Source organism: Cibotium barometz, chromosome 15, assembly GCF_041138505.1.
Source record: "Cibotium barometz isolate CiBa-2024 chromosome 15, ASM4113850v1, whole genome shotgun sequence".
In the NCBI taxonomy this organism is placed as follows: Eukaryota; Viridiplantae; Streptophyta; class Polypodiopsida; order Cyatheales; family Cibotiaceae; genus Cibotium; species Cibotium barometz.
The window spans coordinates 42,567,758-42,594,978 of record NC_141060.1 but is presented as its reverse complement, the minus strand read 5'-3'; the positions used below and the strand labels follow the sequence as shown (position 1 = coordinate 42,594,978).

The following is a 27,221-nucleotide window of genomic DNA, read 5'->3' as shown; positions in this document are numbered from 1 at the left end:
AAGAGGTGGTGTACAAGGTGGGCAAGCCAATGAGCCACATCCAAGGAATCAACATAGCTTTTTTTTTTTGGTGGCTAGATACACTACACAATGGTTTGGCCAAGTGGGCATTTCCCACGTGTCATCACATGTGGGCAAGAAATGCTGATGTGGAAAAGGCCACAAATATTATTTTTCACAAATTTTCCTGAGCCCAAAGCTTCTGAATGACGCAAAAAGAAAACATTCACACTGTGTGCAGCCACATCTGAATCTGTGGGATAAATGGCTTCAGTTGTGGCGATGGCGATGGCTGCCAGTTTGCCTTCATTGGGCGCAGCAATGGAGGTGTCTGTGGCCGCGTTTCGTAGCTGCCGGGCGTCTTCGATGTTTCCATCGCTCTCATTGCAGAGTGTTACTGTGGAACCTCGCTTTGCAGGAAGCCTTGCTCTTCATCGCCAACAGGCAACACGCAGGTACTTATCTATATTTTCTGCTGCAATCCATGCTAACCCTCTCTCTCCCTCTTCTCTGTTTCCTTCTAGCTTCCATAGTGCGGATATTCTCTTTGGATCTGATCCCATCAATCCTTCCTCTTTCCTTTTAATTTACAGTGTTGATGGGCGCTTTGAGGGCCACATACAGATGGGCGTCGCTTCATTCCAGTCTTTTCACAGCGTTTTGTTGAAACCCTTATGAATTTGTTCAAATGGCAGAGATCTCTAAGATAGACAAATAAGCTGAAGTGATCTTTTTCAAAGATCGTAATTAGCACTAGAAATCCCTCACATAAGAATGGAAAGCCTGAAAGGAGAATCACTAAAACAGGGAGATCTGGTGCTCGATTGTTTTGCCGGTCGAGGTTGAACCACCCTGTCGACTTTGGATGCCTCGCAGTTGGGCAGCATCTGGACATTTTCAAATATTCTGCCTTTGCATCTTTATGGCGTCATGTATGGCTGGTCTTTTCATTAGTTTTTATTTGCTTTTATTTGTTTTTTTTGAGGGGGGGGGGATCCTACTGTGTTAGTATTTTTGTAGCTTTTTCTTTGGGGAAATTTGTAGCTTGATCACTTGTTTGTGGCTGTTTGGGACACTATAGGCTCTATTGTGGATGCCTTCATGACCATAGTTCTAATGTTTCATGGGAGACAACAGGTTGATCTTGCCATTGACATCATTCTCAAGCCAAGGAACAAACAATATAGGGCAGATTGTTGGTGCATGTGGAGCAACCTTATGCCTAAATGCAAAGCCTAAATGCAAAGATCACGTTTTTCGATATTTTAGTAGGGCTGTTTCTGGTTTATGCTTTGCATTTGCATCCATTCTTGTCAAACTATCCCATCTCTCAAGTTAAAATCAGTCTAGAGCTCACATGGTGCATTTCAATTAGCTCTACTTGTCACCTTCAGGCGAGCCGCTGGAGTAGTGGTTCTTCAGCAGGTGTACCTGCAGGCTGGGCACGTCAACATGCTAGTGCTGGACAGAAGCCCTAGGTGAGTAGGTGATGGTCACTGGAGACGGGTTTCCAGACAAGAGAGTCAAGCTGCCAGGCGACATGCTGACCCAGCTGGGCAGCCTCCAAAAGGTTCCCCTTGGGTCCTCAACAATTTGTGGGGGCTCTCACGAGCAGCCGTTTAGGGATCGTGAGCATCAAGCATCTGTCTCAAGAAGCACATGCCTTAGGGTTTCCTGTACAGATCTGTTCCTAATTCTCAGCAGTTGAATCTGTTGTAGATCTGTGTTTCTTGTTCATTTTTACACTAGGGAAGGGATATGCTGTGGCTTTGTATTTATGCTCAAGTTAATGACTAGTGCACTTGCCCTATGTTTGGTTACAGAGCTAAGGCCTGCTCAATTGTTTCTGAGTTACCAGTAACTTCTTACAGAGGTTTGTTAGGCAGACTCCGGAAGTTTGAGAGACCTCCTTTAGGGTGGCGAAAAAGGGTTTTACAAGAAAGGAAATAGAGCAACCTATTTTTGTTGCACTACAAGGACCACTTGTGTGTGGTTGAAGATGGGATTTTGTCTTGCCTTTTTTGCAGGAGTGAATAATAAGTCTCAACCTTGAAGAATTTGATGAAACTAACCTCCAGTTTAGCACAAACGCGAGCCAAGGCCCAATTTCGAGGGGTCTCTCTAAGGTCACGTTACATTAAAAACTCTGCAAATGGCGCACACATCATTTGTTGGACTCCGGTTGAGCAAGCCTATTTTGTTCTTATGTCATCTCATCCTCGCACTATTGGCTAGAGAGAAAGAGCATGAATTAGACAATCATTAGCATGTTGCGATGTTGCTGCAATGCCACCAATGACACAATGTATGTGTTACCAAGCTTATTCCCTTTGAGGTGGTGCATGGTTGGTCCCGTGGCCAATTTTATGACTAAAGCTTTGGAGAATTTTATGGGCATGCGTTTATGGTGCAAATCAGGTGGCTCAAAATATTTATCAAATCCTTAGCAGATCAAAGAAGATATGGGAAAGGTTCCTAATATGTACTAATAGCAGATAAGCATTGGCTAAAGGTCACGTTAAAGAATGGAATTGGGTCTATCTGAGATCAATGAGGTCTTTTCAAGTAGTTTGGAGAGGTTTTCTGCAAGAAAAAGCACTGTTTAGGATTACTGAGAAGCTTAGTGATGAAGTCTTTCAGCTAGAGCTACTAAGCTATGCATCTTGCGTTCCAGACAAGCAGTTGTGCAGAACAACATGATTGAGGTTTGGCATTCTCAAGGTTAAGATGAGCCGGAGTTAGCTGTAGATGGTGGTCTTTAGGAGGTGCCGATCTCAAAATCCCTACAGAAAAGGAAAGGGGAAGAAGATGGTGTGGTATTTTCTCAATGTCAAAAGGTTACTCTCTCTTTGATAGTGAGTTTAAAGAAGAATCATTGCCTTTGTTGAGAGTGCGTCAGTCCATGTGGTTAAGTCTAGCATTGAGGGAGAGTGATGCATCTTCATCAGTAGTAGCCTGCTTGACCTTGGGGGCAAGTGGGAGGTGGTTCAGGTTGCAAACTGCAAGGATTTGTACATGAGAGTTGATTTGGTTTCATGAGTGTTTCATGTGGACCATGTGATCATACATTTTACCTCATCTTTGTATTTATGTTTATTAAATAGTTTTGCAGTGTTTAGGTCTGAGTTAACCAATAGGGCATTTATTTGTGCTATATGCAACATGTTTGAAGCTTGATTGCTGTTCTTTGTTTGTTTCATCTGCAATAGAGTGTTCCAACAAGCTGTAAGTGATGCAGACAGTCTTACGCAATCGGTCGTGGAGGCAAGTTAATAGGCATTCAAACAACTTGAGATAAGTGTTTGCCTTTGTGAATTCTGGAGTTGATTAGAACTATTTATCTTGCAGGCATCAGTAGCCAAGGAGGACGACATTCTTCCAACACCAATAGTCATTATAGATCAAGAATCTGACCCTGATGCTACTGTAGTGGAACTTAGCTTTGGGGATCGACTTGGGGCACTTCTTGACACTGTAATGAATTTTGAACTTTGATCACATATTTAGTTAGGTTTTATCTATTAGTTGAAGCATATTTCATAGGAAGTAATGGCTTGCTTCTTGGCCTTCAGTTCTTTGAGGTAAAACTAGGGATTTCTTTTTAAAGGTTTCGATCTATGATCTAAGCTCATTGCATTTTCAATACAAGTTTAAAATATGTTACATGCATAGATGTGGACATAACTCTCCTTATTTTAGCTGGGATGAGGATCTTTTTTAGGCATTGACAAGCCTGTTTATGGGATTTTAAGGTGTTTTTCTGTCCAAGGACCTGGCCGACAGCAGTCGGGTACAGGTAGGGGCAGTTCCATCAGCCTTTAAATAGGCTAGAACAGTTCATAGTGTAGTCATCTGATCCCTGATTTGTGCGACAGGTCATAGTTATAGATGTTACCTTTTGAAGGCGAGGATTGGCTAGGATCTATGTACATCTTGAATCTTGATATATATATATATATATATATATATATATATATACACAGAAAACACTGTTTCAGCAACTATCTCCATCTTGTCTCTATTTATCTTTGCGTTTTTGCACAATTCTTAGTACTTTCCTCATCTACTCTCCCCCCCCCCCCTTTCTCTTTCTTCCAGGGCCCCCGGACTGCTTTCCCTTTTTTCACTCATGCTCCTCCTCCTCACCCAGCCACATTGTTTTATGAGCAGCTGTTTCCTCCTCACTTACAACTGTACCCCTCTATTATACCCTTGCTATGTCCATAACAGGTCATCCTGGAGACACTAAGATTATCTCCTTGTTTCTAAGTTATATCTCCATCCAATCAAACTCCAGCCAGACTATCTTTGGACCTGTGAGAGGGCATATAACTTCTGGCTCAATAGGCTGAGTGCATGGATTGGCCAGGGTTGCTAATTGGCTGGGCTGATTCAGTGACAATTCATTGGCTTTCTCCCTAGCTTGTTCGGAGCAATATGGCTGTCTCTTTACTGAATATTCAGCAAAGTAGTGTATGTTTGAGTTGCTTGATTAAGCTTGTTTGTTCTGCATGTCTTATCTGTGCTGTTTTATGACTAAAGTCTAGCTTATCCAGCCCTATCCTTTGTGGTTCCTTGACGGACTATTCTCTACCTGTGTATTGCTCTCCTTGGCAACTTTTCAGACCTGTGTTTGGGCTGCCACTCCATGTTAAGGCTATATTGTATGTTGAGGATTTGGTGAATATCGTGGTTTACAGTGAGATTCTTTCTGAGCTGTTGCCTTGAGTTAATGGCGGCAAGTTGCTGCTTTTATTTTTGATCCCATGTTTGGGACTCAACCAACATTTTGGTGGATTTAAATTTTGACAGACGGTCTTCTTGTAATCTGATTGTGGCATGCTGCACACTTGTACAGATGCAAGCACTGAAGGAGTTGGGTTTGAATGTTGTCAAGAGTAGAATTTCTGTTGAAGGGACAATAACTCGCAAACGATTCTCCATTACTCGAGTGTGCGGTTCTTGTTGCCTTCTCGTCCCCGCCCAAACATTGTAACTGTGGAGTTAATCTTATTGTCAAAATAGTCGTGGTTGACATCATCTCTTTTCTGTGCGCACAGAGACACTGGTCGCAAAATTGAGGATCCAGAGATGCTGGAGGCTATACGACTTACTATTATAAGTAACATGCTAGAGTATCATCCTGTATGTAGAGTATATCCAGTATTGCTTTTTGTGTATGTATGCTCAAGCATATACTAAAGGCTATGCTGTATTCTGTGTCAATATTTGCATCATTTTCTGCTCTCTAACATGTGATCCATACTTGCAGGAATCAAGTGCATTACTTGCCATGGGCAATGCCTTTGGTGTCAAAGTTCCAACCCAGGTGTGCCTATAGAATTTTTGGGATCCTGCATTTTCTTAGATATTTATGAACACAAGCCAATCAAGGTTTCTAGAATGGAGAGGGTGGGCCAGGAAGGAGGGGGCATAAGAGGGGAGGGAGGTTTTTTGCAGTTTACATGGCCACATGTGCACTAGAAATCCATATCAAGGCCTTTGATAGATCTGTGTGCGCGTGGGGTGTGAGCGTGCATGATTGCATGAGGACGAGGATTAGAGATGTGTGACAGTATTCTTACATGAGCTTCAGAAAGGTAGAGACAAACTCATGAGACATAGTAGGAGATGAGAGAATACTTCTCTCATCTTTTTCCAGAGCAGAGGTCAGCATAGAGCCAGATAGACACACGAGGAGGATGAGGAAAACCCAAAGTTGCTCAATTAGAGCATGATTAAAGCAACCACGAGCATAGGGCACTCTCATCGAGATATCCATATGGCCAGTGGCTTCTAAGCGTTCACATGTGACTCACACTGCTGGGACCTGGCAGAGAAGACCCCTTAGACATCCTGTCTTTTCATCATGGTTGGACTTGCCTAGCAGAGGCGGCTTTTTGATCTCATTGGTCCTTTGAAGGAGATTGTCAGATGACCATGTAACCCTAATAGTCTTTGATTGATGATAGATTCCCTCAACTCGTGGGAGACTTCGGTGATTGTAGGGTTTCCTTATCTTTGTTGATATTTTCAAGTAGGATTTTGGAGATGTCTTATATGTACCTTCTGTCACAGACTACAGTACTAGTATTCTTTATCTCATGGGCCAAATGCCCCCCTCTTTTGTGTTTGCTGCACTAGATCCAAGGAAGGCCATGTAGTCAAAGCACGTAGTCTATGCTATGCATGATGGAGTTGATGATTTGAAGCTTTGTGAGTAGTTTCTCATGGAGTCATGATTGCGCTAGTTTTTGGTGAGTTTGGGAAATAGCCCAAACTTTTTATTGTGTATATATATGTAGTGGAGGCCATGTTTCAACAGCATCTTCTTACTTCTCTTGCTTTGATTATTATGATCATCACATGGTTTTCTAAAGTACTACCATAGGTTTTTGTCTGCTGAGTGGTTTGTTGCCTTGCAGTTGGATGTAGACATTGCAACTCGCATTCATATTACTGACGAGGGGCCACATCGAAGGTATTCCCCTTTTTCACATAATGAAATAGAAGAAAAAGTCTGCAAAATTGGTGAAATAGGTGGGCTCATCTAGTTAATTCCATGATGTCTATGTGTCGAGCCAAAGGAGCATTCTTTCATGTGTTCTATAACAATGGCTAATTGACTTGCAGCCTACTTTACATTGAAACGGCTGATCGGCCTGGCTTACTTAGGGAGATAGTCAGAGTTATAACAGATATCAATGTTGCATTTGTGTCAGGAGAATTTGATACAGAAGTAAGCAGAAATACAGGAAACTAGTTGAAGAACGGTTGCCTTGAGTCTGATTGTTCCAGTGCATCCATGCTTGGAGCTGGGCCTAATGCATTTCTTTGCTTTTGGCTAAAGGGCTTGCTGGCAAAGGCTAAGTTCCATGTAAGCTATCGAGGTGCAGCCTTGAGTAAGCCCATGAAACAGGTGCCACAATCTATCATGCATTTGTATCAATGGTTTAGAGGTTTCCCAGCGCTTACAATCTGCAGTGAGATGGAAGATGTTTGTTGTACAGGTCTAAACCAACTCTGAAATATTGCTCATCTTTTTACAGGTTCTAACCAACTGTTTCCAGTATTTCCTAAGGAGGCCGGAAACAAATGAAGACAGCTACTGACTGATTTCTGATTATTATTAGAAGGCTTTTAATCATAGCCCTTCGACATTATCAGGCTAAAACTCTGTAGATGATCAATTCTTACATCATTATCTTTCATACATAGCATTGAACACATCATAATCTTTCATACATTAGCATTGAACACTACGGTGCAGTTTGGGAAAAAAATACTGACATGTAAGATGGCTTGCTCGCTATAGTTTCTCAAGTTTTGAGGTGTGCAACAAATTTGCAGATGTATGAAATCAAGTCTTATTATTTGTACCCTGTCCTTCCTGGATCATCGAACTTAAATGCTGGGCAAGCTAGGGTGGCTTAGAGCAAGTGAAGAGCTTATGATTGGGAGATTAAATCAAATCCAACTAGGATTATAAAAAAGTAATTAACAATGGACACTACTCAAGGCAACAAACCCATGTGATTTTCATTAACCAAGCTCACAAAATGAGCAATGGATTACATCAACTTATAGTCATAATGGGTGCATTCAGATATAATCAAGTCAAACTAGGATTATCAAAATAGGATTTCACTATTGACACTAATGAAGGCAACAAACTCATTGGATTAGCACTGTTCAAGCTCTCAAAACAAGCAAATGGATTACATTGACTTATAGCTCATGATGGGAGCATTTAGATCCAGCCAACTCTTTATGATTATCTCAAATCAAACCTCCACAAATCACTTTTTATGTCCTCTCCCTCTCAAGCATTATTGTCTATTGCCATAATTTCTAATAGTCTCTTGGGTGATGTTTTGATCTCTTGAATTCAGTGATGGTGGTCAACAGGGACAAGTGAGACCCTCTAGTTTACATGCCAAATCCAACAGGGACTGGTTGATCCTATGGTTGCACCAAACATGCTTGGTTCCAACAGATCATATTGTTACGAACGATCTCAATGCCTGACAGGTACCCACCAACCACCGTGTCCACATCATTTTGAATGTCTGACCCCATCCTTGTACAATATGATTACATCTTGGCTCAAGTGGAATGGGTAGGTTGACTTCAGTTTTGATCTCTCTTGAAATCAGTAATGGTGGTCAACAGGGACACAGTGCAGACCACTGCCTCATCCTCCAGTTTACATGCCATATCCAAGAGGGGCTCGTTGATCCTATAGTTGCACCAAACATGCTTGGTCCCAACAGATGATATTGTTTCAAACAATCTGAATGCCTGACAGGTAATCACCAACCACAGTGTCCTCCACATGATTTTGAATGTCTGACCCCCAACATCCACAGCTTCACCATTTCATGGCCGGCTAACCCAGCCCACTTTGTCCACCCATCTGTTTTCTTTTTGGGTGACCAGGCTATCCCAAAAAAGATGTCAAAATGTCTCATCTTTCACATTGCACAATGGGCACACCGTGTATGGGTTTGTGTACTAAAAGCTATTTAAACATTGTGATTTTTGGGCTTGTGTGGCGAGATGTTTCATATGCCATTGGCCCAAGAATTGGCACCAAGGGGAACCAGACCATTTGGAGAAACACATAAGCTGACAATAGTCAGATGCAGCTCTGGTTTGCCTTCGTTTGTGGATCATCCTGCATGGGATCCAAGGGATGATCTGCCATGTGGTGCTTTGATTTGTACCCAGTCAATAGCTCCTTTCCAAGTTTGCAGTGCCATTCTTGCGAAGCTGCTCCCAGTTGTATATGAAGCAAGCAGCTCGTTGATGCTTGAACACTCTCAGATTTCCTAACGAACTTCATGAGATTAACCTGATCGTCTGATAGATGCATGTGTTGTTCAAGTGTGTAACTGATCCGACAGCTTCTGCATGATGGTCTGGTTAGCATATCTTAATTTTCGCCGATCTTTGCTCTTACTTTGAGCTGCATCACTACATTTTGATCTTCTTTTGAACGAATTAGTCAGCTATTTTTCTTTGTCTTCATGTATCTGATCCACTTTGGTTTCTTCTCTATCTTACGCTGCTTCTGTTGCTTATACTTCATCTTTCCTTGAGCATCCTTTATCTCTTTTTGCAATTCTGAGCATTGGCAGCTCTGTGCTGACAGCACCTGCTTCATGTCTGTCATCTGCAATTTGAGCTTCTTTATCGAAGCAAGCACTGCTTTTGTGACTGGAGCAGTGAGCAAGGGCAACATTTGCTTGTCAGTAGACAGCCCTATGGCTTGCTGTGTTACTTCTGTGGACACTTGTTTGTTGGCATCAGTACTGATTAATCTTTATACTTCTTATTTGAAACTTCAATCAACAAAAGTTTTATTAGCTCATTAGTTCGGCCAGGAGTTCTGCGTGGCTTGTTTTTGTGTTTGTGTCAGGGTTTTCTTCCTCGTTTATTTAGCACACTTCACATCCACAACCCTCACAGTGCAATCATGGTTTATGCACACACCAATCTAGTAGTTGGGTTTATGGTTATGATTTGCTAATTGACATGGCAACACATGCAATTCTGATGTTGATGTGGATAGTTTCTTGTCATCTGACATGACATACTGCATTTTTTTGTCAGTTCCGTGCGGCTAATATACTTTAACATAGTAGGGTCTCAGTCTGAACCCATTCATCATTGGTTTCTCAAGGCTGACACCGTCATGCGTTGTTGGGCCTAGTCTTCTGTCAATGATAGGCCTAAGAAGAAAGGCAAATGCAACTATTGTTAGAAGCCATGTCATTATACTGATGAATGTAGAAAAAGGTTGGAGAAAGTGAAGAAGAAAGAGTTACGCATGTTTGTAGCGTTGATGCATTAGCACCAAGTACTAAAAAAGAAGAGTCAACAAACTATGAACATGATGATTGGGCATCACTTCAATTATGACCCTTTTGTCAATGATGTATACATGTAACTGATAGATAATCATGTCTACTATTTTGATAGTGGTGTTAGCAAGCACATTACTTCTCAGTGTGGTTTGTTTTCCTCCCTTGAGTTTTCTTCTCAAGGAGGCATAGTCACATGTGCAAAAAAGCTCCTTATATCTAGTGAAAGCAGTCGGTAAGTTTGTGCTCACACTAGTGCAAATGGTGGAATAATTACTCTACCTTGTTTGTACCTGGGATAAAAAACAACTTACTGTTAGTTTTTGGCATTACTAGAGTAAGTCCATTGGTTAGATTTGTAGATGACAGGTGTACAATTTATGACCGAAGTGATGGGGACATCACTGTAGTATATCTGGTACTAAGTTGCCATAGGCTTTACAAGTTGGATATGTATGAGAGATTAGCACATGATGCTTATTCACTTATTGCCACACATGCTATGAGTGATGTGGAGCTATGGCATGTCTGCTTTCTTTAGTTACTTGAATTTTGGTAGTTTGGTGTGCCCAAGGTAAGAGATGCTATCAGAGTTGCCATAGCCTAAGGCACCTATCACATGTATATGAGGGGTGCGTTTTGGGCAAGATGCAATGTGTATCATTCCCAAAGATAATTAGTAAAGGTTGTCCACAAATTACAACTTATACATAGTGATGTATGTGGTCCTATGAGGACACTATCGATCGGGGGATATCACTACTTTGTGGCTTTTAATGATTACTACTCTAGGCACACTTGGGTGTATGAATTGAAGGCAAAATCAGAGTGCTTTAGACACTTTGTTTCTATGGCTAAAAATATATCTACATGTAAAGTTAGCACCCTTCGTATAGATCAAGGGGGAGAGTATGTGTCAAAGGAGTTTGATGTATTATATATGGCTAAAAGAGGCATAAAACATCAATGCATAGTGCTTTACACACCTCACCAAAATGGTGTGGTTGAGAGGAAGAATAGATCTTTCATGGTTGGATTTCAGCCCATAAATCATCATAGATGAGGCAATTGTGGATGATGCAATGGATAAGGAAAGGAAAACCATAGTAGCATCCAAGCATACGGCATCAAAATGGTTGGTGTGTAGACATTACAGGATAGCAAATTAGCTACTATTTTGCCTAGTAGGATACGTGTAGGTTCTCATCATGCATCTTATTCTTTTGTGGATCGTGCTATCATTGAAATTAAAGGATAGTAAATTAGCTACTCCTTTGCCTCTAGTAGGATGTGCAGGTTCTCATCATGCGTCTTATTCTTTTGTGGACCGTACTATCATTGAAATTATATGCAACGAAGAGAAATCCCTTCCTTTGAGGAAGCACGAAAAAATGATGATGCAAGCCATGCATGAGGAGTATGATTCAATTTTAAAAAATGACATTTGGTATTTGGCAGATTTATCTTATGATAAAAAGACCATTGGTACAAAGTTGACACTTGGTATTTGGCAGATTTGCCTTATGATAAAAAGGTCATTGGTTTATAAGCTTAAGGGTAAAGTTGATGATAGCATTGAACTCTACAAGGCAAGGCTTGTTGCAAAGGGTTCTACCCGCTTAGTAGAAGGGCATACATTATGATGAGACCTTTGCAAGGAGCCTTTGCACAATGGGCACATCACATATGGCTTTGTGTACTAAAAGCTATTTAAACATCTTGATTTTTGGGCTTGTGGTGAGAGGTTGCATATGCCATGAGCCCAAGAATTGGCACGATTAGAAACTAGACCACTGGATACTCCAATTCTTGTTGAATCTTTCACTTAAATAGGTCGGTAACTTTAAACATCTCATGCCCTCTTTTGCTTATCCAATTTTTATGCCCACTTGACATCAAAAACAACACTTGCCACATGTGCTAAAAACTAGATAGAATCTGCCAACACACTAGACCATCGTCCCCCTCTAATTTGCCATTTTAATTGTGGTTTGTGAGTACACCACGGCTCCAAGGACATTTCCATGGATCTGACCCTTCTATCTCCATGTGCCCCCAAAGTACCCTCTCTCTTGCAGTGGCATCTCCATAGGGATGAACTGTGGATTGGAATTCCATGGATGTTAAATTTGATAATGATGCATATGATAATTGTGAGATGATACACTTGATTTTCTCTCTTGTACATGTGAGTCTTCTCTTATGCAAGGCATTGGTGTGAAGAACCCAAAATATTAGTTTTTAAACCTATAGAATTTACTAAGGGTGGATACAGACCGCCTAAGGGTGTCATAATACCGCCCAACATGTGGGCAGCCAAAAAGTGCCTTGCGCACTCTTGAATGGCCGTACCCCATTACACACCAACTGTCCATGTCTGCGTTTATTAAAAAAGTGACTACCCATGCATGGGCGCCCCCTTTACACACCGCCCTTTGCACAACGTGCACCTCCACCAGCATGTTAACCTGCATACACATGCAACATGTAAAGAGCCTGAGTCAGTGCATGCCTACTCCCAATCTGGTGCTTAACTCATACGATGCAAGTGCAAGTGCTCCTACTGTCTTACTATACTATGGAAGAATAAATTGGTAATCAATGATCACTTACCCACATACTTAACATGCTTCACCTCGTAACTTACAAGATGTTCCAAAACTTCATCAATACCCTCCAAAAGCAATTTCCATCCATACAAATAGAGAGTTGGGGACTTGAACCCCATCACCATAGTGATTGTGGTTACACCTTGCTCTCTTCGAGAGGAGGGAGGAGATGAACTCGATTTACCTTACCCCCTCCCCTCCTCCCATCTACAAAAAAGAATGAGAATCAGTAGGCATATGAGATTTAAAAACCAAATAAACATCCTAATTAAATAATCCAAAAGATGTTTGGGAGATATTTTATAAAGCCTATAAAATATGATGTCTTAGTAGAGAAACAAAATACCAACATTGTGTCCAAAGTCATAACATCCAAGCACTATTTCATCTCCTACTCACTATTATCACTCTCATTAGCTGAGTCATGATCACCAAATACAATTCTCACATTTGTCCTCTCTCTCTCTCTTTATACATAACTCTAGCAAGATTGTCTCTCCTTGCAGCGCCCCCAACCTGGGATGAATCAGGCGGTGATGTTTCTGATGATTGTACCCTCTGCACAGCCGTGCATTTTTTGTAATGGACTTTTTGTGCCAACCAGACTCATATGACATCATCTTGGATAGACCTTTCATGAGGGAATCCAAATTGGTGCATGATTGGGCATTAGATCATGTGTATGTTCGAAAGGATTCACAAATCTTAAAGATAGATTTACGAACATGGAAAGCACATCCAATGGAGGGGCAATTGTTTGGGAATGATTCGGTCACCACTGAGAAAACCACGTCCCTACAAGCCTGCCAAGCAATGGTAGAATTTTCAAAGGAGGAGGAAGAAGCTGCAATATGTGCGTCACTCCCCTCTCTAGATTTTTAAATGTTAATATTTCCATTAGAAATAATCCCTTGGTTGGAAAGGTGTTTGTCATGCCTGCGGGATCTATGGAAGAAGAGATGATCCTTGGACGATCCTGGATTTGCACCAGTAATTGTAATATCCAATGGGAAGAGAGGGCAACACAACTCAATGAGGGCAAGGATATCATTACCATGCCATTATGGAGCCCCTTAAACAAAGGAAAATAGGCAATGATAGATGACATGAAACCACTGACGCCATAGAAAGCAGTCGTCGTGCTAGAGAAGGGGTCATCATCACAATGACACCTCCTTACAAGAAGACCACAGAAAAAATAGCCAAAGTATCCGATAATTTAACAGTGAGTTCCCAAGGACCAACTTTGAGTGCACATGGATACTATGATACAAAAGAGGTAGCTTGGGGATCAAGGCAAAAAAATCAGGCTAAGGACATGGGATAGAGAAGGCCGTCCAAAGACAACAAGCAGCATTCCTAGCAAAACTACCATCCTAACAGCACTCGAAGGCAATGGATTCAAAAGGATTTACTAGCTAGGATTCAAAAGGATTTACTAACTACACAAGGTTATTATCAAGGTAATATGGGAATTTGGGTACCCAGGTTCTACCTAAGCTCCAGTATTGCATGTACTTTTAGAAGTACAAGAAAGGACCATGAAAGCAAATAAAACCAATGTCTAGCTAAATCAAATACTAAGAAGACCCAAAAATTAGTTTGGAGGAAGAAACCCATTCAACCCAGCAAACAGAAGGAGCAATACCACCAACTACACCCACCAAGATAAATGAGCTAACCAAATTTGAAGAGAAGAGAAAGGAAAACGTGCACCCACACGCACCAGCAACCAAACATGATCGACAAGATTCAGTGGGTGCACTCTTCAATTAGATGGAGGGAAAAATCAGAAACTTCCACTTTGAACTAAAGCGGTTATAACAACAAATTCCCACACAAGTGCCAAAGTACCAAATTGGTTTCCATGGCAATAAACAGAGAATAAGTACACAGAGGTATCCATTCTTTGAAAATACAAGATGAAAGATTTTGATTTTCATACTGTGAAACATGATCATTCATTTCATGTGTATTCAATCCTCCTCTGAATGCATGATATGGGGTATTAAATATTTGAGCATATAGGAAGCATAGGGTATCTAAATTTGCATGCACAAATGATCGGATAGCTGCATGTCATGAAATGCTCAATGCTTCATGCCGTGAAATGGTTAGAAATAGTTCATGTCATGAAACGTTTAGTACTTCACGTCGTGAAACGGTCAAACACGGTTCACGTCGTGAACTGCCTTAGTGCTCTAGGCCGTGAAACAGTCACTAGCCATCCGCCAATCAAATGATGACATGTGGCATGCTTCTTTAAGTTAGCCGTCGGGGCCGACGGCTGAATCATAAAAGCCATTTCTTCCCTCTTTTGTGTATTTTTCCTTGTGTGGATTCTGGATTCAAGCTTCATACATTGCATTCATGCTCATCGCTTGCAGGATTGTACTCACGATGTCTTCCGTCTGTCATTATTTTGCGACCTTCGATTTCAGGTGGGAGCTTGTGCTTGAACCTCTTTTCTTTTCTTCTTTTGGAATAGTGGGAATCAGTTGCTCGCATGTATGTTCATTATTGTGAATAGTAGCACTTCGTTTAATTATGCTCATGATTTAACACTTCACGGCTTAAGCCTTCCACCGCATCTTCAAGTAATAAGCACTCACGTCTGCATCTTCGCATCTTATTGCTCACCCCACTAACACCTTTCTCATCAAGCATAACACACAAACACACCATATCACCAAACAAACAAACAAACAAACAAAAAAAAAGGAGAGGGGGAGGACCACAAGCTCTTACCAATCATCACATGACTGATGCTCTTCTCAATGTTCCAAATATCATCCTCTGTAACCCTAGAATCGGAAGTCAAAAGACTCCAGCCGTCACACAAACAAGTACCACAAGATCACCAATGGACCGAAAGAAGAGAGCACCATGCGGTACAAAACTTAGTTATCTGGGGCCGTATGTACAGATGTTCAAGGGCTCAATGATCAACAAAGATCAACAGACCGTACATGGAAAGATAACTCTACAATACCATAGCCCTGAGTGTTTACATATTTTGGAGGATTCCTAAGTCAAAGAAAAGCTGGAGAAAGTGGGGGTTGGAAGAATGGCTGAATGCCTCCCCCGCACAATCAACGCAGAGTTATGTGCACAATACTTAAAGACCTATGATAGGGCAACCAAGGGGGGACAGGTTACAAAAGCAGATGGTATAACATAGTAGGTCCTCCTCTCCGCCAAAGAATTACTACATGAAGCCTTGCAAGAGTTGCCACCACCGATAAAAATACACACTCACAATTTTGAAAAGATGCCACTAGAGGCAATGCTCAAAAGGAGTTCGTACAATTCAAATGGGGAAGAATATAGGAATATGCGTGATCAAGTAACAGAGAAAGCTTGCCAAGCAATGTCTATAATTATGCAGGTCAAGCCAGTCGACAGGTACAACAGAGTCCCTCTCAACCGAATAGCCAAAGTGCATGAAGAGAAAGAAGAAGACTGGGCTTGGTATATCCATAGAGTGATGGAGAACTATTTGAAGGCACACCAATCAAAAGTGTACAATCCATACTTACTCACCAAGGTACTTAGCCATGCAGCGAATCTTCCAATTCTAGAGAGCATGGGCAATGTCACGTGCATCCCGCACTTGGATGCCACGTAGACATATCTGAGCAAGAAGGTGATGGACTATCAATCCTTGATGAAGACCTTGAGTACTGCAAAGTAAAATACGTGTGCCCAGGGGCAAATCCCCAAATCCCCAACTCCCACTAAGTCTGTCCCACTTCTTTTTATCGTGACCCATCAACACAATGCTTCCACCACACCTGTCCATTTGTCTCTCTACCATGTTAAAGTCTCCCATCAGGATGCAAGGGCAATGCATATCCAACTTTACTATCCATTCCCACATCTCCCCTCTTATTATGATTATGAGCACCACAGACATTGACTGCCCACACCCTTTCCTCTTCCACTTGAATTTCCACCACAAGAATCCTACCATTAGGATGGTTGGCTATGATGCTAGGCTTTAATTTCTTCCTAACTATAGTCATAACCCCACTAAATCCTAATTTAGTTTCCCCATACAAAGCCATCCACTCTTGAATCTATCCTTACTTAAGCACTTCAATCTAAAAAGGTTATGTTCCTACACCGCCATCACTGAGATCCACCATTCTTTCAATAACCCCCAAAAAGTAGCATTCTTCCTTATGTCTCTTAGTCCTTTCACATTCTAGGTACACCCCCTCACCTCCTAGGATCTTCTCATTCAAGGGTTGTGGCGGGTACCATATCCACCTCTGCTTCTTCCTCCACTATTAGGCCTCCCCCCGATTCTATTGTTTCCAGTTGAATAGCTCTCTAAGCAGTTTCCACCCACCTGCCAGTTGAATCTCCCCATAGTGGAAGTCTCACCTTCCTCTACACCTAAGGGACTAAAGGGATTAGAATAGAGAGAAGCTCCATACCCCTCTTTGGATTTGCCACAAGTCAATACACCCTTCCCAACTGGTTTATTTTGATTTTTTCTTGCCTCCCCTTTTACTTGTCTAAGACTACAATAGCAAACCCCTTTTCCTTCAACTCTCACTTTAGTCCATCCCTGCTTTCGAGAATTCCCCTTCTCAGTCACGCCAGCTTTTCCTTTCCTTTTCCCTGCTTCTCAATAGGTTTTTTAGTGCTCCAAGTTTTATTTCCCCCCACCGATTCATCCTTCTTCCTCTCCTCCTCACCTATTACCTCATCTTTTATTATAGCACAATTTTTGGTGATGTGCCCAAATCATTTGCATCTAAAATAGGGGATGTGCCCAAATCATCCGCATCTAAAACAGGGGACCCGAAAAAGCTCCAAATATCACCTATAACTCCATCTTCCCCATCTCCCCCAAGTCCACCTCTAAAACTTTAGGCGTCTCTACCATAGCATTCCAAGTTACACAGATCTTGTTCAAGTGTTATCCTCATCTCTTGGAACAAATAGGACCGGCCCGATTGCCCTCGCTAAATCCCCCATTTCCGGCCTCAACCAGGGCAAAAGCCCTTGAATCTCCACCCACACCGGACACACCTCTTAGAGGCTCTTGTTTACATCAAAAGATGGATCAAATGGCATTGCATGTACCAACTTCTGTCCCATGAATAGCGGAGCCCTAGCAAACAAATCGACCACCGCATGCCCTTTCACAAACAATATGTTAAAAAATCCTTTTCCTAGGTAAAACACCTGCGACACCACCTTCTCATGAAACACGTGCTCTTGAAGCCACCTCCCCAACTCCGCCTTACTTGGAGGCCTCCCCGATCACATTAGAATTGCACTACACATAGAAAATAATCCTATCTGCCTTTTCACAAGGTCGGATGAGACTCCTTGCACATACCTTCCCTCTAGTTGTCCTTTCTTGTTGGGCTTGACTGTTCAACCTCGCGGAGATCCAATCATCTTAGGCTTTTTGCGCCTCCCTGTTGTCTTCTTCTTCATCACGGACCCTCTTCATCTCTTCATCCAGGTCCTAGTCCCCCCTAGCTACTTTTGCCAGTCTCATTGCTTTGCTCCCACATCCCTGCCAACCCTCAACTCTCCCAACCATGCACGCTTGCATGCGTGTGCTGCTCGTCATCCACCTACCTTCATACACTCACATGCAATCCCACTTGCTTGCGTACATCCGATAACCCACTCAAGGTGCTAAGCTATTCTTTAGTTTCTATTATTATTCTCTTAGCTATAACTATCGATAAGGGTCTTTATTAAGATCCCGTATTACTTTAGCCCTTGGGGTTATCTATAAAACTTAAGATCTTTTTACACCTAATTTCACACAATCATTTGCACCTCATAAGTATACTAGCACCTCTCTCTCTCTCTCTCTCTCTCTCTCTCCATTTTCCTTTGCTCTCCCTAGGGTAAACCCCCAAGGCCCAGTTAACTCTAAGCTTTCGAGAAGCTCTCAAGTGCATGCCCATCATTTGCAAACTTGAGCCCAATAAAATAGCTTGCACCACACTTGACTCCAATGGATCTGGTTGTTCTAACAAGGCATGGGGTATTTTTTATGCCAGTTCCATTAGATGCTCTTGATCGATCAACCTATTGTTCCTTGTTGGCAAACAAACCTATAGAAACAATATCTAAACATAAGAACCTTATTTTAGAATTTTCCTTTGTAGCCCTAGCCTTGGCCTACTACACATAGGTCCAAGGTTTGACCCCTTGCAGCTAAGTATACAATTAACTTCTATAAAAAAAGGTTTTTGATTTTGTTTCCACACCCATTTTGTGTTCACAATTAATAGGTAAGAGGTTGCCATGGATAAGGGATAGAATCGAGCATGTTCTCACCACCCTCAAAAGCCTCTATCATGGGACCAGGTGGTGTAAGCTAAGACGAGGCATCTACCAAACCATAGATGCAAGGATGCAACTTCATCTAGATGTCATTGGCTCCAATGAGCTTTGTAATGGCCATGTTATTGTCTTTGATACAAGAGAGAAAATCATAATCCTCTAGTAATTTAAAAATTGATAGGGAACCACTTTTTTGAACTCATAGGAACTCACATTGGCATAGCTCACGTAGAAAGGAGCAAAATTGACATAGGTCACCACCCAAAAAGCAATAAAATGGGTAGTGCTCACACATGCACGCACTAGCACTTCAATCTCTGAGTGGCTCTGAATAAGGAGCACTCAGTAGTCTTTTTGACCTTACAATTTACATAAGACACATGTGACGTACAACAAAACAAAAGAGAGTTATTGGCAGCATACAAGTGGTGGACGCAACATGCAGCCATCACTCTTGATATTTTAGGCATTTTGTTGAGCATGTACCACTCGTGTACTTGACCTAATACTTTGCTTTTAGTTTTGATTGCTGATATACTAAGAAGGTGCCTTGACAAAAAGAAATATGAGATGAATAGCATTAAGCAGAGGGGTGGAAAGCATCATGAGTTATTTTTTACTAGATCTACCAAGCACAATCAAAGTGGTCATATTCCAATAGGACTCTAGATTGTCAAACTTGTTCAGAAAAGGTGGAAAGCATCATAAGTTATGGTCTACCAAGCACAATCAAAGTCATGATATTCCTACAGGACTCTAGATTGTCATACTTGCAGAAAGACCCAATGTGATCCGTTATGCCATAGAATGAACTACTGCATGAGCTCCTGCAAAAGGACATTTGAGGCATTAAGTAATTTGTCCAAAAAAAGGGGAGCACGCATTTGCCTTCGGCTCAAGTAACAATAGCACTACACTGTTTCACTAATAAGATGAGAACTCATAGAATTATGAGAAGTCTTCAAGCACTCAAGATGAAAAGTTCCACACTCATGCTAAGCCTCTAGGCCCTCCTTGGATGTAGATTGATAGTGCTTATTTCAAACGAGTCAGTAAACCATTACATCCATTTCAATGCACTAGTCTATTATCAACATACCATTCTAAGTAAAGGTCATCCATGGTTGCTTCATAGAGATATACCACAACGGAATCAAAGTTGCTTCCTGAGCTGCAAAAGAACCTCGACATTTGCACCACTGAAGCAGCACCTGACAGATGTAGCACTTCCATATGCTACTTTGATTCATGATTCATCCTTAGTCCATAATAAACTACAAGTTGAAACCCATGCACTTCATTATAACCATGTTTAGTTTTCAGTTGTATTGCAGCACCTGACACAAAGCATTCACATTACCACAATGCATAATCCTGTTCACTATTTAGAAGAAAACCTAGTGACTTCTAATCATATAAAGCTGGTTGCTCAAGGCAGCACCATTCAGGCATCAAATACAAAATGGGCAACCATATCTGCAAGCCTGACACATGATTAGCCTTGAGATCTGTGTCGATGTCTCTGTTGCCTCCGGCTTGAAGTTCCTGTTGCAAGTTCTTCAGGATCGTTGCTGCCTCCAGTGCTGTTGCCCTCATTGCTCAGACTCTGCTGTAAAATCTCCCCCCAAAGCCCCTGCCTTGAGCTCCCTGATCTGCGATAACCCCTTGAAACTCTTCTGAAAGGTGGAAATGACCTCCCACCATTGATGGAATGCGCAGGTCCAAACACATGGAACAATAAGAAGACAGTCAACAGATGGCCCTCATCATTGGGGAAGTCATTGTCAATGTTACCTATGAAATCTTCCTCATCATCAATGGCATAATCTCCAGAAACAGTGGCACGAGGCATAGCAGATTGAATTATACTGAGTACATCCCCAAGATCTCGCTGCCGCTCCAGTTGTGTCCAACTACGCTGGCGAGCAGGATCGATTTCTGCTGGCCGTGCAGCAGGATGATCTCTTCTTGCATGAGCACGAAGCTCTTCGTATGATCCAACAAAGGAACAGGCCTCCCGGGCACAAACCCTAGCCTTCTTGTTCAGAGAATCCCGGGCTTTTTTAATCACTTCCCATCCCTCCACGTGGCCTCTACAAAGAGGGCAAAGTAGGCCCAATAAATCACAACCATGCAGAGAAGAGGCTCTCCATGAACTCTCACCAGAAATTTGCAAATTTCCTCTTCCATATGCATGTTCTAACACTTCATTATCCGACATCTGAAACCTTCCCTGTTCATTGGTATCTAACCCCCTTGACAACCTAGGTGAGGAGCTGATACTGTTCCCATCTCTCAAGCTATCCATGTTATCTTCAGGTCCAAGCTGACCACTTTCATGCCTATTGGCACAAGCCTTCTGACCGGCCAAGTGATCCTTGCAATATTGATCAAGGCAATTTGAATGGCGATAGCTTGTATCACACATATAAGGCCGACATCCTTTCTCATGAGAGCTACATCGAAGGAGGACTGCATTGTGAGGGATCTCCATACAAACAGGGCATGTTACATCTTCCCAGTCATTTCTGGAGGGAGGGTCACCATCAGCCAAGCTGTTTCCCAGAGAAGCTGCAGGTCTTTCACCATGACTTAAGTAAGGTTGGTATGCGTAATCTCTGGTTTTCTGAGGGAGGTGAGGATGATTGCTTTTGTCTTTCGGCATCGCTGAGCAAGGGCCCCCAAGTTCAGCTGTGAGTAAAGAAGCTGCACAAATCAAATAAACCTTCACTGTTAAACTCACTCACTCATACCTTGTTAAGAACATTACAATGCCCTGATTCTAGATTGTTCAAGCAAGGCATTGTCATTTGGGCACACCTTGTTAAGAGGAATGCTTGATCTGCATGCATGTAACCCAAACGTACGGAAGGCTGAGCAGCACCAAACTGAAAAATGCAATAGAATGTCGTGACTGCTCTCCATTTTCCAGTGAAAGCAAGCATCGACAAAATGATTGCGCATGTTTAAGATGTGATTTCCTGCTTAAATAACTAAGCCAATCGTTACACACATCAAGAACCTTGAAGCAGTTTAGATCATTCAGCATATTCAAGATTAATGTAAACAGGTTTTTTGAATCCACTTCAAGGTTCAAAAAAAACCTAAAACAGGCTTAAGAAACAGGTGGAAACTTGAAAAAAGGCAAAATTCCCTGTAACAAATCGGGCATCTAACAACCATGGTGATGCATCACATTGGCTTATTCAAAACCCTGGTTGCCACCATTCTTACAAGAAGAACTAAATCCTTACATACATCAGGCCTACTGGCATAATCCGAGAACCCTTTTCTATCTTAATCCTTAAAAACACAAACTTATTGTTGCACAAAATCCTTCTCATCAAGCCTACCCTTAATCTGCGTCAAGATTCTTTCTACGTAAATCGGCCATGGATCCCCGCTTCTGTCAAGGGTTTTGCATACAAAACAGCTGCTTCTCACATGTATCGGTCATGTATGCCTCCTTCTGTCCAAGGTTTTGCATACAAAATACATAAAACACATGCAAAAGAGCTTCGGGCATGGATCCCTGCTTTCTTCAGGCAAAATAACGATGGCTGCCGCTGCAGTAAATACATGAGAGAGAAACAGAATTATACCTGGGAGAGAAGCTAGGTCGAAGCCATGGCCACAAGTATGCCCGCTGGACCTTGGCCAAAAAATATTGCTCCTTTCCTTCCTTCCCTTCTACAGAAAATCAGCCCTCGCGGCCCATTATTTTAGATGCCAACGTGGATGCCACATCATTTAGGATGAGTGATGCGTTGCATTCACCTCGTCTGACTTGGCCCACTATGAACCGTTGGATTTGGACAAGTTCCTTGCACATTTGAAAGTATCGGCAGACTAAGCAAGACCCAATACTTTCCAGTGTGCAAGGACCTAACCAATCCTTCATAGTCCTTCCCTTCCAGCGATAGCACCCAAGCATCCCGAGAAGGAGGCACTGTCTTCGAATCTAGCCTAGTCAGCACCCACTCTCACACTGAGATTCCACAATGATCCTCAGTATTGTCCACAACATTGTCCATAATGATCCTCAATCCATCTCCTCCTTCAGGAGCTGCCTTTCCACCTTCTGCCTTGCTTCCGGCTCTGCCATCAACCATAGTAAGACTGGCATTAAAACTCTGCTCAAAGAACCCCCCACTTGGCGTTTGGAGCAGGGCTGCAAAACTATCCCTGAAGGCTCTGTCTTCAGACTTTTTGGAATCCCCATGGGATTTGGAGTATTGATACACCAAATATGGCAAGCTCAAGAAGGTGCAACAAAGGATTGATAGATGGAAAGGTTGTCAACAAAATCTAGCTGGCAAATTGGTGGACCTTAAGCACATTTTCATCCCCTCCACTATTTACTTTCTATCTTGCTGGAGGCCCTCTACCAGTGATCTTAAAACTTAGGAAGCCATGTGCAGAAACTTCTTGTGGAGCCGAAGACTCTAGCACGTAAATAGGTGCACCCATCTGAATGCTATCAGGGATTTCCCCAACTAGGAAGGATCTCCCCTTCCTCCCCCTTTATTGTGGTCCTATTCAAATTAAAGCTCATGGCAGTCCTCTTGTCAAAGCCATCTCACAGGCTTGGAACAAGCTTAAACCCCAGCTTAGCCTCGTGGATAATCTCATACTCAAAGCCCTCATTTTTCACCTTGACTCGATTTGGTTTTCTTTGAATCTAAAAAACATCACCTCTTTAAAAGAGCTCACACACTTTCTGAGAAAGGCATTAAGATCTGAGCTGACATTTGGCACTTTGACAATAAAAGATGGCTTACTAGACCTGAGCTGCTCTCCAAGCAGCTTTTAGGGTCAATGTTCAGGATTTGGACCTTATCCAAACCTATAGGGAATTTGGGAGGTCACTTGTGGGCTGCATTAGAAAGTCCAACTCAACATAGAGAGAGAGTGTGAGAAACATTAAAAAATAGTAAGAATACTAATATAAATAGAATAAAAAATAATAATGAAATTAAAATTCTATCATTCTTGTAACCTTTTTAAAAAATAGTTAATATCGAAAAATGACCATGTTATTAATATATCAGTTTTCAAGGACATACATAGAATAAGTTGTTATAAATTTAGAATAAGGACGTACATAGAATAAGTCGTTATAAATTTAGATATATTCTTCATATCAATCACTGTAAGAGACAATTATTCTTTGAAGTAGAAACTGTAAGAGATAATTATTCTTTGAAGTATAAATTTAGATATATTCTTCATATCAATCACTGTAAGAGACAATTATTCTTTGAAGTAGAAACTTTCGCGCCAATCATCTTCTTTGTATTTTCTACATAGTATTTAACTCTCATTTCAAAAAGTAGAAACATAAAAACTATGGTGAGCAAAGTACAAACTTTTGCACCAATCATCTTCTTTGTAATTTCTACATAATGTCTAAGTCTCATTTTGAAAAGTAGAAGCATAGAAACTATGGTGAGCAGTAGAAGAGATTTTTATAATTATCATATAGAGATTGATAGAGAATATGAGCCACTTAAGAAACAAAACAAGGTGACTCCATTAGAGGCAATCGATATGAGAATACAAGGAAAGAAGAACATGGATCTATGGATAGATGGAAGGAGTTATCCAAAGGATCCTTTTAAAAATTCTACGCCTCCATTCTCAAATATCACAAGTCTTCTTTGATTTATAGGTGATGGAGGAATAAATGGCCTCCACAGATATACCATGCATCTTCATGTAGAAAATGAAGCCCTAAAGTTCGAGAAACATCTCAATATATCAAAATGCTAGAGATTAATGGTAGTGAATGAGAAGATTATACAAAATCTGAGGTCAAACACAAAAACAATCGCCAAATTAGAAAAGAATATTATTGAAGCAAGGAGAAAGAATATTGTACTTGGTGTTCCTTTAAGAAAGAAGAAACTCAATAATGTAGAGAATCTCTCAATTGGTGGTGGGCAGCCCTAAAAAAAGAGTTCAAGTAGCCAAGTATTCTTCAATACTAAATATTTGTTATTTTTTCTTTAGATTTATTTACAATCTCTTTAAATAAATTATTATTTTTATTATAGGAAAATACTTCACCTAGATAAAGAAAACATTGATCCATGCAAAGCTATTGATGGATATAGTAAGCTCATTGATGCTTTGATTATGCAAAATATGTGTGAGAAAAAAATGGTACAAAAAAGAGTTTTTACAAGAAATACCATAGACACAAATGTAATTCAAGTAACACTTGATAATGTGGTTATAAGCCATGAACGGATATTCTCAAGTTTATAAAACATTACAAGGCAAGCTAAGAGACAACAATATCAAAGTTACTATGGCAGACCAGTGTGATTATGTATTATTGACTGACATTATGCATCATTTTAGTATTCTTGAAGACTATTGCTTGGCTGCTTTAGCAAATTATAGTGAAGCAGACATGAGGTGGGTAGATCAAGGAGTTGATAAACACCTCCTAGTTGATTCTGCAGTCCAGGACTCCGAGTATCTGCCTGGCAATGATATATTAAGGGACATGTTCAATGAAGCTAGGGCATATGAAAGCCAATTGCCTTCCGAGGAGGAGGCTACAGTAATTGCAGACCGTCTTAGTTTGGCAGATATGGGCAAATAGTTTGTTGATTAAACGTATTCCATTGCTTGCAAGTTTTTGTATATGATGATGATTTCCTAAAGAGAGCAGGAGGCTCAAGATTATCTGGTGCTAGCAGTTCAAAATCAACAGGTCATTGGCAGGGGTCTCACTGAATATATAAGACATTTGAATCATCAAAAGGTGCATACATTTTATGACACTTGCTTATAATTGATAGTAAGTTAACTTGAATCATGATGCTTATAATTTTGATAGTAATTTAACTTGAATCATGATGCTTACAATTTTGATGCGCAGATCATTATATTTCATAAAGAATTCTCAAAAGACAATGCGAAATTTTCTTTATTCGCATTGAAAGTACTCTCCAGGTTTTGTGGTGGATATGATGTGCCATTGAATCGTGAGAAAGTGGTGCTGGGGTGGAGAAACAATTCGCTTTGCAGATGTTTGGTCAAGGACATGGGTGTCAAGTACTAAGATGCCCTTACTACTTGTCATACACCTAGGATCTTGTGGCAGGAATAAATGAACCAGACTCATTACCTCCTTATGGCAAAAGATATCTAATGAGGACAAGAAAGAGCCGATGTGTTCCTCCAGAACTGTTCCCTCGAGGTGCAACTACCAAGAATAGATCTCCTAGTAGTAGATGACGTTCAAGAAGAAGACAAAGGAGAAGGAAGACCATCGAAGAAGATAAAGCCCATCTCCTCATCAAGCTCACTTCCTCCCAAAGCAGATCAACTGTAAAGTATGGTGTATGATTACACAGTATATGCGACAATCATAAACGGAACAAAACCGGATGTTTGTATAAATTAGACTTGAAGTATTGAGATTCTTTTAAGTTGTCTTCTTCTTCTTTGTGCATCATTTCTACTACTACTATTGACTACTTGAGTGTCTCCATGTGTCGATGTTGTATTAATTGGAATCCCCAATTTAGGATTAATTTTCTCATTTGCAAAGCAAGTGTTCTCTGCATTTTTTTAACAATATCGAGTTGAAAAGGGAATTAGCACGATCAATAAGGACATTTTTTTTAAACAAACCCCCACAGGTGTGAAATTCTTGTTGGCAGATGGATCATTAAAGCTTCTATACATAACTACCTCAAATCATCAAAATCTTCATTCTGACAAGGTTTACATGCATCCAATCAAATATTCATGAGAATTGAATCATCAAAGCTACATAATACATAGTCCCCAAGCACTAAATTTCATGAGCACAGATAGAAACATGTCAAGTATGCACAGCATACTGTTTTACACAGCTTTGTATCTAACAAGTGCTAAAAATTGAATGGCATACTACTGTACACAGCTTCATGTACCTCAGGGGATAGGACAAATAGATTTTTGTTAACTGGGTGTGGGTCCACTACAATAACATGATAACCGACGCACCCTCAATGCCATTAGATCATGCTAAGAATATGCAAAGACTGAATGCAGGGATCTTATGTTTGTTACAGCCTTGACATTCCATGCCTCATCTCTATCTATATCACCTAACTTTATCTCCCAAAAGACTCTACTAACGTACCAAGCTTGGATTCATATGTGGACTCAGCTCCAGTGGTGGTTAGTGTTTCTTGCAAAAACTTTACGACATCAGCTGCACATTGGAGCTTAGCACCATTAGGCTTGAGTTGTTCATGAGTTAGTCCTCTCTTCACCACAACCCCTGCACCGTCGTGCTCTCCCTTTCCATGACCAGAGCCAAAGAAATTCCAAGTCATTTGCAAACCTGTGATGGCAATGTACCTGGAAACAAAGTAGAAAGGACTTTTTGCTTTGAATTGAGACAAAGCACCATCAG

The 27,221-nt window shown here is 41.1% G+C and overlaps 2 protein-coding genes across 8 annotated transcripts; one reads left to right on the top strand and one right to left on the bottom strand.

Moving 5' to 3' along the window:
• The first annotated feature begins 220 nt into the window (after positions 1–220).
• On the top strand, positions 221–7,377 carry LOC147631321 (ACT domain-containing protein ACR11-like). The gene is made up of 10 exons (XM_086809702.1): positions 221–455; positions 3,210–3,264; positions 3,349–3,474; positions 4,859–4,953; positions 5,061–5,145; positions 5,273–5,329; positions 6,426–6,481; positions 6,634–6,739; positions 6,851–6,919; positions 7,050–7,377. Exons 1-10 carry the CDS (start codon positions 265–267, stop codon positions 7,110–7,112), a joined length of 903 nt encoding a protein of 300 aa, XP_086665828.1. The 5' UTR covers positions 221–264; the 3' UTR covers positions 7,113–7,377.
• Positions 7,378–19,718: 12,341 nt separating this feature from the next.
• LOC147631320 (uncharacterized) lies at positions 19,719–22,555 on the bottom strand. Of its 7 annotated transcripts, none has more exons than XM_086809705.1 (4): positions 22,402–22,491; positions 22,153–22,268; positions 21,667–21,792; positions 19,719–21,505 (listed from the first exon to the last, which is right to left on the bottom strand). In XM_086809705.1, exons 3-4 carry the CDS (start codon positions 21,761–21,763, stop codon positions 20,295–20,297), a joined length of 1,308 nt encoding a protein of 435 aa, XP_086665831.1. In that variant the 5' UTR covers positions 21,764–21,792; positions 22,153–22,268; positions 22,402–22,491; the 3' UTR covers positions 19,719–20,294. The 7 variants fall into 7 exon arrangements, with proteins under 7 accessions (XP_086665831.1, XP_086665830.1, XP_086665835.1 ...); XM_086809704.1 differs by having other exon boundaries at positions 21,667–21,780; XM_086809709.1 differs by having other exon boundaries at positions 21,620–21,687; positions 22,402–22,488.
• Between the last annotated feature and the right edge of the window lie 4,666 nt (positions 22,556–27,221).

Excerpts from the sequence above, each read along its gene's own strand:
- LOC147631321 (XM_086809702.1), top strand. The coding sequence starts at position 265 with ATGGCTTCAGTTGTGGCGATGGCGATGGCTGCCAGTTTGCCTTCATTG. Across the intron at positions 456-3,209 it reads CGCCAACAGGCAACACGCAG|AGTGTTCCAACAAGCTGTAA; the intron begins GTACTTATCTAT and ends CATCTGCAATAG. Across the intron at positions 3,265-3,348 it reads TTACGCAATCGGTCGTGGAG|GCATCAGTAGCCAAGGAGGA; the intron begins GCAAGTTAATAG and ends TTTATCTTGCAG.
- LOC147631320 (XM_086809703.1), bottom strand. The coding sequence starts at position 21,763 with ATGCGCAATCATTTTGTCGATGCTTGCTTTCACTGGAAAATGGAGAGC. Across the intron at positions 21,506-21,666 it reads TTGGTGCTGCTCAGCCTTCC|CTTCTTTACTCACAGCTGAA; the intron begins GTACGTTTGGGT and ends TGATTTGTGCAG.